Raw genomic sequence first — 13,180 nt, forward strand, 5'->3', positions numbered from 1 at the left:
AGAAATGTTGCTTTTAATAAATTGAAGCCATGTCGAAAGAGTTAGAAAAGAAAATATTTTACATCTTTTACAACCTTAGACATACACCCATCATTCTCATTATCCTTCAACCCTAGGGTGGAATTTCTGAATGATCTATCTCTAAAAGTGTGACTGTGAGGGAGGAATAGCAAGCAAAAACACATTTTAATATTCCCTGTATCTGATACATTCACTGAATACTGTGTATTGGGGTGTCCTGTTTTCAATATGGCTGATGGCCTGACAGAATAAAAGGAGCAGTGCAAATAGTATTCCAGAAACTGCATATTAGCGTGTCAGAGCATTTGTACGTTTATTTAAGAGAATGCTTAGAATTCAATGCATGGAAAGTGTTTCTGTGGGAGAGTCCGTGGAAGTTTGGATTCCTTCCTCAGCTGCTGAATCAACACCATCTCTCAAGAGGGCTTATCACTAAGAACAGGAAATAGATTTCCTGGAAAGGAGACAGGATAAAAATCAAGCTGTCAACAGTAGAAAAGGCCAATATTGCATTGGTTCCTTAGAGAGGTCAAATAAATCATCAGTCTCAAATTCCTTCTTGCTCATAAGGATCCAGCCCACTTTGAATTCCGTTGACTCTTACCTATCACCAGTTTGCTTTGACTATTAGTAGTTCAGATTGTGGTAGAGAGAATTTATATATCCATTTGAATTGCCTAGATTCCTGATTTTCTGCGCTTGATACCAATTCTATTATATAGTGTGAGGTCCTCAAAAGTAAATGATTAAGAAAGAAGTTTTGTCTACAGCCAGGTCCACAGAGATGGAAGTCTCATTCCAAATGCTGAAAGAACATTCATTGACATCTTGCAAGAAAACCTTTTCAAAGTAATATAATGTTCTAATGTTATAGTACATTTTTTAATGAAGCAGTGCAGGGCAATTTGGACAAAGAAAAACATTTCCAGGCATTACATATGTTTGCAATTACAATAACAATAGCACCTCGACTTATATAATGCTTCACAGTATTTTACAGCATTCTCTGAGTGATTATAATATCAACATATTGTTCCCAACAATCTGGCTTCTTATTTAACTGATCTAGGAATGATGAAAAGCTGAGTCAACCTTGAGCTCCTCAGGATCAAACTCCAGGCTGTGGGCAGAGTTAGCCTGCAATACTGCATTCTAACCACTGTCCTAACAGGGCTCCTGAATGACTGAGCAGACTTTTTCTGTGAGAAATATATAATTTCCTTTGATATTTCAGTATGCATTTAATGCCAAAGTGATCCCTTTTATCAATTGAGTGCAATAATCTCCCATAACAGTCTCCAAGGAAAATAATAAAAACAAGAAAACTACCTTTGTGGCACTTATTTATGCAATTTGTTTGGTCTTTTTACCTTTTTAAAAAAGTTTGCTGATTGAGCCCCATGATAAGCCCCAGTTTCTCCTCTCGCTAGTCCAGGGCTTGGATTGCAAAATTGACATGAAGGTAACTTCAGCTCACTAAAGAGTTTTTAGATCAGTGGTTGAGGTCAAGACTAAAATGGCATTTGACAGTTCTGTGCAAAGGCAAAGATTTCAGTTGCTTCCTTACCATAATGTTGACATTTCATCATGCATTCAGTCCAAGTAAGGAAGTTGTTTTTATTCCCTTTACATCCACCATAAATGAAGTATTCACACCGCCCAGTTCTTTTGTTGAAATAAAAACGAATTAAAACAGATTTGCATGGTCCTTTTTTAAGCCGAAGTTTACATATAGCTGCATTTGTCTTTGAAGATGCTGAAGAAGATAAGAAGATAGATTCTTACACTTAAGATAACCAAGAAGATCCCAGCTTTAAAATATACTATGTTCTGGCTCCAAAGTGCAAGGCAAGATGAATATTTGAGCATTTACTGAAAAAGTAGATCCTGAGCAATCTTCCCCCACAATCAGACAAAGTGAAAACACTTTGACTGCCCTCCTCCCACAATGAAAACACTCCATTGGAAGCCCTAAGAGGAACTGAAGTACAGTCTGACTGACGCAAGCTGATCTACCCTTAAGAAGAAACTCAGTGCTTCCAGGCCCCCGTTCCTGAGATCCCAGACTTCTGGGATGGATTAAAAAGGTCATCCAAGAGAACTTTTCTCCCATATGCTTGAGGGTTAGAGCTTGTATTCCAGCAGACTGAAGGAGAAACCCCATGTGGAGCTGACATTCAAAACTGCCAGGAGGCGCACCTGGAAGTGGAGAGTGGGTGGTCCATTCCCTTTCCTCCCCTTCCAAACACTACACGGATACCCTTCTTCACCCAGGTTTAAATATTTGCAGCATCTGCTTAGGGTGGGAAAATTCATATTTATGTTCCCAAACACATTGCTCTGTACCCACTGCTCCCTTTTGATGTAGATCCAGGTTCATATGTTCTTCATATGAAAAGGAAATGCAAGAGGACTTCTATTTGTATTTAGTTTAGCCTTTTTAAACTGTTTCGGGATCTCCACTTCCCCAAAATTTAAATTATGCCCTTGTCCCAAAATGTGTGTTCTTCCTTATTTTCCTAAATGCCTTCCAAGAAAACAGAACAGACCTCCAAACATTGTTCATACCGTCCTCCATTCTTATCCCAAATTTAAGAAGTCACTCAGAATAATCCAATGAAAAGGAATGTTATTTTCTGTATCTCTGACCAGACATTACAGGGAACAGTTTTCTAAAGTCAATCCAAAATTTGGGGGCGGGGGCTTTCCATCATATATTCTATTTAATGTCATCTCACTTGGGTGTGGAGAGAGGCCAGGTTGTATGTGGAAAGACACTATTGTGTGTTGGCTGGGAAAATGCATCTAAATATGGGCAAGAGTCATCCTGAAACCAGAAATGAGCACTCAGTGAAATACATGCTGGTGTTAAGAACAAGATTCTGGGGCTGAGTCAAGCCACTTTTTAAATTGTACTATAGACAATTACAGCTGGACATTCATGCAGTTGGAACTATGAGTTCATATGTAGGGGGCTTAAGTACAGTTGTGTTATAACTACGCACATTTAAACTGGTTAAATAGTGCTACATAGAACATAGCAAAGACTAAGAAACAGTGCACTTAATCAATTGAAGGCATGTGGAAAAAATAGAAAAAGAAATATTTTATAACTTTTACAAGCAAAGGGCTCCTTTGTTCATTTTATCTTCATTAACAATACGATGATCTGATTTATGATGTCATGTTTTGCAGCAGGAAAGGAGTGGTGCTAAAATCGAATGTTTATTGTCTTTCTAGAAACACAGGGTGGAAACAAGTAGGTCTCTATAATTTAGCTCAGTAGCAAGAATTATGAACCCCTCATAAATAAAGGGGGACAGTGATGGGGGGGTAAAGGACAAGTTAGGTTAGTTGCCAGGATAACGAAAAGATGCTATTATACAGAGTGAGCCAGATAGGTCATCAAAAGTGAATAAGTAGAAAAAAACTCCTGTCTATGGCCAGGTCCATAGAGGTTATGGGTGCTCCAATACTGGAGATTTTTAAAAAGATATTGTACAACCATTTGTCTGAAATGGTATAGTGCAGGGGTAGGCAACCTTGGCTCTTTTATAACTCGTGGACTCCACGAGTCATAAAAAAGCCAAGGTTTCCTACCCCTGGTATAGTGTTTCTTGCCTGAGTAGGAGGCTGGTCTAGAAGACCTCCAGGGTCACTTCCAATTCTGTTATTCAGAGGTGGAAGTCTAACTCCAAACATTGCAAGAAAATTCATTGTCAGTTGCATGTAGAATAGCAGCACCTTGCCAGAAAACATTTCCATACTGCAATGACGTATAATACATTTTCTTTCATGAAGCATTGCAAGGCAGTCTGGACAAACAAAAGCATCTCCAGGCATTACATGTGTTAGAAGTGACTTTTCCTGTCAGGGATATATGATTTCCTTTGATTTTATAGTACTTTGCTTAATTCCCCTTTATCAATTGAGTGCAGACATGCTCAGATAACTCTGCAAGAAAAAACGGATAAGCTCCTCTCCCTCGTTCAGGGCCTGGATTTCAGAACTGAGATCAAGGTAACTTTAGGACTAAAGAGTTTTCAGATCAATGATTGATGGACAAGACTAAAATGCCATTTGTTTTAATTGTGTGCCAAGGCAAAGATTTAAAAAACGCTTCCTTACCAGACTTTTCACATCTAGCTTTGCATTGATGCAAAGTTGGGAAGTTGTTTTGATTCCCTTCACATCCACCGTAAATGAATGACTCACATTTCTCAGTTGCTGCATTGAAATAAAAATGCTGAAACGAAGCTTTGCACCATCCTACATCTTTGGGAAGTTGACATATATCAAGAGATATACCTGAAGAAGAAAATAAAACAGACGGTCCCTATTAAGGAAACTCTGAAGATCATTGCATGAAAATAGACTGTGTTCTGACTCCAGAGGGCAGGGAAACATGTATATTTGAGCATTTACTGGAAAAGTAGATCCTGAGAAATTCTCTCCAAACCTCAGAGAAACCACTTTGACTACCCTAACATGGTTAAAAAAAACTCTCAATTTTGACTCATTGCCAATTGTCGTTTGAAGGAACTGAAATACAATTTGGCCAATGCAAGCACTCTATCCCTAAGAAGAGGCACTGAGCATCCAGGACCCTGTTGGCAAGATCCCAGTCTTCTGGGACGGGCTAAGAAAGTCATCAGGGAGAGCATTCTTTCATTTGCTTGAGGTTTAGGGCTTGTATTCCAGCAGACTGAAGGATAAATGTCTTCTGGAGCTGGGGATTCAAGCTGGGAAGTGGAGGGATGGTTCAGCCATTCCCTTTCCTCCTCTTCTCAAGACTTCATATGTATCTTTTCTTCATCCAAGTTTTAAGTATTTGTGGCATCTTCTTAGGGTGGGAAAATTCAAATGTTATTTATATTCTGGTTCCAAAATACATTGCTCTGCATCTGTTGTCCTTATTGATATATAAAAACAGTAGCTGTAGGTTTTAGGAAGAATTTTTAGTTTGTAAGAAAGCGAATACAAGGAAATGCAAGAAAGCCTCTACTCAGATTTAATTTAGCCTTTTTGTATTGTGTTAAGATCTCCAGTTCCCCAATATTTGAATAATGCTCGCATCCTTAAATGGTTACCCCAGATTTAAGAACTTACTGGGAATGCTGCAAAAAAGGAAGATTTATTTTGTGGCTTTTGGATGATCCATTCCAGAAGAGGGCTTTCTAAAATCACTATCATATTCTGGACTATAGAATATAGTCCAGGCCATGGTTTTCCCAGTTGCAATGTATGGCTGTGAAAGTTGGACCATAAGAAAGGCTGAGCTCAAAAGAATTGAGGCCTTTGAACTATGGTGCTGGAGAAGACTCCTGCGAGTCCCTTGGACTGCAAGGCGTTCAAACCGGTCAGTCCTAGAAGAGATCAACCCCGACTGCTCTTTAGAAGGCCAGATCCTGAAGTTGAAACTCAAGTACTGTGGCCACCTAATGAGAAGGAAGGACTCACTGGAGAAGAGTCTAATGCTGGGAAAGATGGAGGGCAAGAGAAGAAGGGGATGACAAAGAATGAGATGGCTGGATGGAGTCACTGAAGCAGTAGGTGTGAATTTAAATGGACTCCAGAAGATGGCAGAGGACAGGAAGGCCTGGAGGAACGTTGTCCATGGGGTCGTGATGGGTCGGACACGACTTCACAATTAACAACAACAACAATCATATTCTGGGGGAGGAACCTCCATCATCAAGTCTATTGTTAATGCGATCATATTTTGGAATGGGAGGGAGCATTTGCAAGCAGATTGCACATAGGTGTGGACGGAAAAAAAGAAAGATCTACCTGTATACAGAAAGCAGAAAATGAGCAGTCCAAAAATAAGGAACATGTAGTTTGAATGCATCATGGTAGTGAAAATATCAGTGGCTGCGTTGAGCTATTTTATAGATTGCTCAATAGGGAAGTAGTCCTGGTCATTCATGTAGTAGGAACGAGGAGGTCATATCTATGGCCCCTGTGTACAGTTTCACCGGTCATCCATAAACAGTGCTATATAGAGTGTAGCAAATGAGTAAGGAATTGTACCCTAATTAAATTGAAGGAATGAGGAAAGTGATAAAAAGGAAAGAGCTTTGCACTACCTCTCTGTATCTTTCTATCCTTGTAAACCACCATTGTTTTTACCATCTCCATACTTTGCTGTGCATTTCCACCATAAACGTTCTCATTCCTTTCTTTCCAGACTTGCATCCAATCCAAGCATGATACTCTAAATCTTGGCCTTCTTCATGAACCATTCGCTTTTTCTTCATGCATTGATTTTGCAATTCTGTTCCCATTAATTTGCTCTACTTGACTGAACCACTTTAATTCACTTTTGTATTCATTACATCCCACTAACTCTTGAACCCTGTTCCTACTTGCTTTACCGCACAAATAGTTTACGCATCCCTTTTCCCTGCCTTTAGCATCCTGTGGTGTTCCTGATGAGCTTCACGACTTTCAGTTCCATATAAGAAAGTAGGCAAAAGCACACTCTTATACTATACCACCAATTTTTTCTTACTTCGTGATATACAGTTAAGCACAAACTTCCATCCATCTTTCTATCAGCATTTCAATATGTTAACATTTCAATATGCATCACCCCATTTTTACTACACATTTTACCACGTCTTATGGCCAGCTCAGCCTCTGATGAGGAGACCAAGCTGCTGCAAGATCACAAGGGTATCCCTAAATCATCTCAGTGAGACAGCCATTCCAGGAATCTGATGGTGTACTTCACATCTTTTATATTTCCTCCTGCTTGGACTTTTGCTTTTCCTCAAGCTCCCTCCACCCCAGAGATGAACTCTTCCTACTCGTCTTGATTAAAGCCTAAGGACAGGTGTGTTCAGATGTTGGTCATAAAAGCAGCATACCAATTGTGGAACTGCACATCCATTTCTGTCTCCCAGAGCATTGCATGTGCCAAATTTGTTGAAAATATCTGCAAAGACATTCCCACAGATGGATTTCTTATCTCTCTGTGTCTTTTTTTTAAAGTTTTTTTATTAATAAAACAGTTAAACAAAAAAGGACATAACGTGTCGTTCCAGTATATATAATCCTAACAATTTGTTCCTTGTCATACTTACAATCCTAATCTCTATGTATACATATTTTCCTATATAATACAGTCTCAAATTTGTTTCTCTATATACTAGCATACAGTTTTATATACCACAATCTTAACACTAACTTAAAGTCCAAATAGTTCTCCTTGACTCGTACCAGCAATAAAATTTGTCCCAGATTTCAAAATAGTCCATTTCTGTCTTGTCCTTTAATTCCATAGTAAGCCTATCCATATCAGCACACGATAAGATTTTATGTAGAATCTCTTCTTCTGTTGGAATTTCTTTATTTCTCCAGTTTGGTGCGTAAGCCAATCTGGCAGCCGTGAAGATATGTAACATTAAGTAAAGTATGTATCTCTGGTCATGTATTGCAGGGAATAGCTTTCTACATTCACCCTTATAATTGGGAAAGGGGGAGCTTTCTATTGTCTATTCGATGTAATATCATCATTCTTGGATGTGGAGGGAGTCCAGGTTTGGTGGATACACCCAATTGTGTGTGCAGTTGGAAAATATATTTGGGTGAGAGGCATCCTGAAACCACAATGTGAACAAATCTGAATGAGCAGACAGTGACATATGTTGTGCGGTTGAAAATAACTGTCCCGTACTCAGTCAACCCATTTTTAATATTGCACCATGAGGAAATACAGCCAGATATTCATGCAGTTGGAACCATGAGATGATGTGTAGGGACCTCAAGTACACTTCTCCCATAATTACATAATGTACCCTTCATTCTGTATAGAAATACTCTATTTAATAATTTGAAGTCATCTTGAAAGAGATAGAAAAAGAATTATTTACTACTTTTACAACCTTAGACATACATCAGTCATTCTCACCATCCTCCAAAGGGCTAACTGACGGTATGAGGCTAAGGAAATATTCCTGCCAGGCCTAATGCTCAGTGTTCTCTTGTACAAAAAACACATTTCAATATTCCCTGTATCTGATATATTCACAGAATGCTCTGTTTTGCGGTGTCTGGCTTGCAATGACTGAATAAAAGGAGCATTGCAAATAATAGTCAAGAGAGAGAATGTTCAAAGCATGTGTATGTTTATTTAAGAGTATGCTTAGAATCAGATGCATGCAAGGTGTTTCAGTGGGAGACTCCATGGAAGTTTGGATTCCTTTCGCAGCTGCTGGATCCACCCCGTCTCTCAAAGGGTCCCATCAGTGAGATCTGGAATTGGAGTCCATGTTACCCTGGAAAAGGAGACAGAATGAAAATCAAGTGGTCAGCAGGAGAAGAGGCAAGTATATCTTTAGATCCTTAGTCTGCTCCACTTCGTAGAACAACCATCTCCTCAGTGTGAATATTCAACATTGGCAGAATAATGTAGGAACTTTAGTGTGTTTTCTGTCTAATTACAGGTGCCTCCATTGTTTCTTTTATTAACTTTTTTATTAACAATGTGACCTCCTGATGTAATATATGATGCCATATTTCCCAGTAGGAAAGAATGGTCCCAATGAAATTCTCAAAAGTGAATAATTAGAAAAAAAAAAGTCCCAGTCTACAATCAAGTGAAAGTCTCACATCAAACCCTGCACGGAAATTCATTGCCAGTTCGATGCAGAATAGTAGCATTTTTCCAGAAAACATTTTCATGCCTTAATAGTGCATAATACTGTGCAGAAATGCTCACATAACTCTTTGCAAGTAAAACAGTAAAAACAAGAAAGCTACCTTTATGGCACTTCTTTAGGAAATTTATTTTTGCATTGTTACCATTTTAAAAGATGTCTTGATTTTGCTGATTGCGCCCACTGATAAGCTCCTCTCGCTAGTTCAGGGACTGGATTGCGGAACTGAGATCAAGGCAACTTTAGGACTAAAGAGTTTTCAGATCATTGACTGACAGACAAGACTGAAATGCCATTTCTTTTAATTAAACAATTAAAATTGCTTCCTTACCAGACCTTTGACATCTAGCTCTGCATTCAGCCATAGATGCGAAGTTGTTTGCATTCCCTCCACAACCACCATAAACGAATTCCTCACAGTTCCCAGTTGCTGCGTTGAAATAAAAACGAGGAAATGAAGCTTTGCACCGTCCTACTTCTCTGGGAAGTCGACATATATCTGGAGATACAGGTGAAAGTGAAAAGAAGAAAATGAGACAGACTGTCCCTCTTAAGGAAACCCAGAAGATCACTGCATGACTCCAGAGTGAAGAGCAACATGAATACTTCAGAATCTACTGGAAAAGACGACAAGAGAAATGCTCCCAAAACTCCAGAGAAAGTGAAGACACGTTTCCTGCCTTACCATAGCGAGAAAACTCCATTTTGAGTCTTTGCCAATTGCCATTGGAAGCCCTTCTACCAAGTGAAGTGCAGCCTGGACAATGCCAGCTTCTCCACCCCCAAGAAGAGGCCCAGAGCTTCCAGACTCCCATTCCTGAGATCCCAGACTTCCGGGATGGACCGAGACAGTCATCTGGGAGGGCCCTCCTTCCATCTGCTCGTATTCCAGGGGACTGAAAGAGAAAGCCCTTCTGGAGGTGGGCATTCAACCCTGGGGGGGGGGGAGAGACACCTGGGAGTTGGGAGTGGGGTGGGCCTCTTCCAAAGACTTCACACAGGAGCCCCCTTTCACCCATGTTTATATCTTTGTAGTATTCGCTTAGGGAAAATTCATATGTTGCTCCTATTGGAGTGCCCAAATACATTGCTCTGCATCTGTTACTCCTTGTTGAAGTACAAAAAATGGTAGGAAGAATATCTTCTTTGTAGAAAAGCTGATGCAAGGAAATACAAGAAAGCTTTTACTCGGATTTAGTTCTGCTTTTTTATACTCTATCAGGTTCTCGGATTCCCTAAAATGCTCACATCCCATAATGGTTACCACCGAACTAAAAACATTGAGGTTGACTCAACCCAAGGTTTTCTCAGCCTTCCATCCTTCTGAGGTTGGTAAATGAGGACTTATATTGTTGGGAGCAATATGCTGACTCTGGAAGCAACTCAGAGAGTGCTGCAAAAGTATGGTGGAGCGGTTTATAAGCACTATTGTTATAGGAAGTGACTGAAATACTGCAGAAAAAGAACTTTTATTCTGTGTCTCTTGGATGATCCATTCCAGGAAACAACTTCCTAAATTCAATATCATATTCTGGGGGATCCTCCACCATCTGGTCTGTTCTTCCTGTGATCCTATCCTGGAAGAGAAAGGGGCAGTTGCAAGCAGATTGCAGGTAGGAGGGAAAAGAAAGGTGATATCTACCTACCTGTAGAAGAGGCATCCTGAAAGCAGAAAATCAGCAGTCCAAAAGTGAGGAGCATGTAGTTGAAATGCATCATTGTGATGAAAACAAGTATCCGATGTTGAATTGAGCCATTTTATATATTTTCCAACAGGGAAGTAGACCTGGGCATTCATGTGGTTGGAACACCAAGGCTCAGTTCCCCAAAATCTGATTAATGCTCATATTATTCACAAAGTGGTTACTCCAAGAACCAACAGGGAATACTGTAGAACAGTGAGTACTATTAGGGGGAAATCCTTTTTTTAGAAATTTATTGACTTCTAAAGTCAATCGCTCGTTCATGTAATTGGAACACCAAGGTCATATATCAGAACCCTGACTACAGTTCCATTGGTCATATAGAGCATAGCAAATGAGTAAAGAATTGTATGCTAATTCAATTGAATCCATGAGGAAAGAGATAAAAAGGAAAAAAAAACTAGGATGACTGTGCACTACCTCCCTTCACTCTCCCTATCTTTCTATCCTTGCGAGTCAACTTTGTTTTTACCACCTCCATACTCTGCTGTGTATTTACACAATAAAAGCATCTCATCTCTTTCTTTCCAGACTGTCGTCTAATCCAACCTTGACTCCAACTCTTTGCCTTCCTTATGAACCCCTTGCGTTGTCTTCATTTGTTTGCTTTGCACTTTGATTCCCATTTATTTACTCTAGCAGACTGAATCACTTTCATTCACTTTTGTGTTCATGATGGCCCACAAACTCTTCATCCTGTCCCTTCTTGCCCTACCACAAAAATACTTTAGGTACTTTAGCTTTTTGGGGTGCCGGGCTTCCCAAGTTTTAGTTCCATATAACAAAATAGGCAAAAGCACCTCTTACACAGTCACTTCCTCTTATTTCGTGACATACAGTCAAGCACAAAGCACCGTCCATCTTTCTACCAGCCTTTGAAGATGATAAAATTTCAATGTGCGTTATCTCCTCTTTAGTACACAGTTTACCAAGTCTCATGTCCAGCTCGGCGTCTGTTGAGATCAGCAATGAGCATCAATTCTAGCGTACCTGGATGATCTGTTGCCTGAGATGCTGCAGGTTGAAGAAGTTGTGCCGTCCAGCAACCAGGAGAACTACTAGTGGTAGTGCTGCTGCTGCTACTACTACTCCTCTCTGAAGAGAAGGCATTGGAGCAAGGGGTCACCACTGGCAGAGCACAGTAGAGCAAGAACATCCTGCAAGGCTCCTCGCGAGAAAGGAACCTCATTCTTCCCAATAAGCAACCCTGGGGCTGCTTCTTTTTAAAAAGAGCAGTGAGCTCAATTCTCTCCATTGGCGACAACCGATTGTTTACCCAGACTCCATGTGCCTGGCCTCCTAATGTGAAACCTTGTGGCTTTGACTCTGGCCTGATGTAAGCCTCCCAAGTCAGCCCGACAAGAAAAAGAGTCAGCTTATTCTACTTTATTGTAAGGCTGCGTTAAGAGAATCTTGCAAGTCTAAAAGTACAATTCTCCCACCGTCTCATTTTAACCCCCTGATAATTTAGGATGAATCTCCTCTAAGTTACTTTCTCTGCCCGTTATTCAGTTATGCTTCCCCTTGCTTTTATCTCATCCTAAGCTAGGAAGCACTTCTTCCCCTGATTTCCCAATCACCATTCACATGTACTGTTACATCACCCTCATTCCCCTTCTCCCAAATTCCAAGGAGAAACTGATTATGTGAGAATGAAATTTTATTATTTGTAGTTATTTGTTTTTGTGTTTAATTTCTACAGCAGTCCACCTCAATTAGGTGAGTCTGGGCTGAGAAGTCTTCTAAAATGTATGTGTGTAGTTCCCCTCCTCTACCTGGTAAATGCTCAAGATCACAAGTGATATCCAAAATTCTCTCCTCCAGTTTACGTGACAGCTGCCCCTCCACTGGGAATCTGTTGGTCTCAGTCATATCTTGCATTCCTAATGTTGAAGGATCAGATTTATTTCCCATTACTTGGTCTCTTGCTCTTTCTGAGGCTCCCTCCACCCCTAGAGATGAACTCTTCCTGTTTGTCTTGATTAACGCCTAATTCCTGCAAGGCCAGTAGTAGCCAAGGACAGGTAAATTTGGATATTGGTCCTGAAAGCAGTATACCAATTATGCAACTGTGTGTCCCTTCCTGCCTCCCAGAGCACTCCATCTCCTCAATTCGTTTAAAAGATCTGCAAGGCCGTTCTTACAGATGTATTCCCTCCGTTCCTGTGTCTTTTATATACTTATCTCACCTTGTACCATTTCTCCATGACGTTTTAGTCCTTTGAAAAGTTCAGTTTCTTTTGTTGTTCTTAAATGTTTGGTTTTTGAATTTAAGAACTTCTTTATATGTTTATATATTTCAGTTAGAAATAATAAACAATATAAGGAAGAAAGCAGGAGTGCAATGGATCTGCAGATTCAATGTTATTGTAACCCTCCCACCCATTGTAATAATGTCAAGTGGGAGAAAAAAGGGAGGGAGAGGGAGAGGGAGAGAAGGAGAGAGCGAGGGAAGGAAGGAAAGAAGAAAAGAAGGAAGGAAGGAAGGAGGGAAGGAAGGAAGGAAGGAAGGAAGGAAGGAAGGAAGGAAGGAAGGAAGGAAGGAAGGAAGGAAAGGTTTGTCTATTGGTTTAGTTAAACCTTTTTCCATCGGAAACACCAGCTTCCCAAAAATTGAGTCATCCACTCATCTCAAAAAGATGTCCTTATTTTTCATTGACCTAAATGCCTTTCACGAAGCAGGAGTGCAATGGATCTGCAGATTCAATGTTATTGTAACCCTCCCACCCATTGTAATAATGTCAAGTGGGAGAAAAAAGGGAGGGAGAGGGAGAGGGAGGGAAGGAGAGAGGG

The 13,180-nt window shown here is 40.1% G+C and overlaps 2 protein-coding genes across 2 annotated transcripts; both read right to left on the bottom strand.

Moving 5' to 3' along the window:
- Positions 1 to 366: 366 nt before the first annotated feature.
- On the bottom strand, positions 367 to 5,862 carry LOC120313975 (BPTI/Kunitz domain-containing protein-like). Its single transcript, XM_039356535.1, has 4 exons — positions 5,812 to 5,862; positions 4,150 to 4,329; positions 1,589 to 1,777; positions 367 to 475 (listed from the first exon to the last, which is right to left on the bottom strand). Exons 1-4 carry the CDS (start codon positions 5,855 to 5,857, stop codon positions 438 to 440), a joined length of 453 nt encoding a protein of 150 aa, XP_039212469.1. The 5' UTR covers positions 5,858 to 5,862; the 3' UTR covers positions 367 to 437.
- A 2,274-nt stretch (positions 5,863 to 8,136) lies between these two features.
- LOC120313977 (PI-stichotoxin-She2a-like) lies at positions 8,137 to 10,405 on the bottom strand. The gene is made up of 3 exons (XM_039356538.1): positions 10,331 to 10,405; positions 9,016 to 9,183; positions 8,137 to 8,303 (listed from the first exon to the last, which is right to left on the bottom strand). Exons 1-3 carry the CDS (start codon positions 10,401 to 10,403, stop codon positions 8,299 to 8,301), a joined length of 246 nt encoding a protein of 81 aa, XP_039212472.1. The 5' UTR covers positions 10,404 to 10,405; the 3' UTR covers positions 8,137 to 8,298.
- Positions 10,406 to 13,180: the final 2,775 nt, after the last annotated feature.

This window comes from Crotalus tigris, unplaced genomic scaffold, assembly GCF_016545835.1.
Source record: "Crotalus tigris isolate CLP2741 ecotype Arizona unplaced genomic scaffold, ASM1654583v1 scf7180000018825.4774228, whole genome shotgun sequence".
Lineage (NCBI taxonomy): Eukaryota > Metazoa > Chordata > Lepidosauria > Squamata > Viperidae > Crotalus > Crotalus tigris.

What these genes read in the sequence shown, in the direction of transcription:
- LOC120313977 (XM_039356538.1), bottom strand. Translation starts at nt 10,403, where the DNA reads ATGATGCATTTCAACTACATGCTCCTCACTTTTGGACTGCTGATTTTC. An exon ending in TCAGGATGCCTCTTCTACAG is followed by an intron (nt 9,184 to 10,330) that starts GTAGGTAGATAT and finishes CTGTATCTCCAG; the next exon opens with ATATATGTCGACTTCCCAGA.
- LOC120313975 (XM_039356535.1), bottom strand. Translation starts at nt 5,857, where the DNA reads ATGTTCCTTATTTTTGGACTGCTCATTTTCTGCTTTCTGTATACAG. An exon ending in AGCTAGATGTGAAAAGTCTG is followed by an intron (nt 1,778 to 4,149) that starts GTAAGGAAGCGT and finishes TATCTTCTTCAG; the next exon opens with CATCTTCAAAGACAAATGCA. An exon ending in GATGAAATGTCAACATTATG is followed by an intron (nt 476 to 1,588) that starts GTAAGGAAGCAA and finishes TCTCCTTTCCAG; the next exon opens with GAAATCTATTTCCTGTTCTT.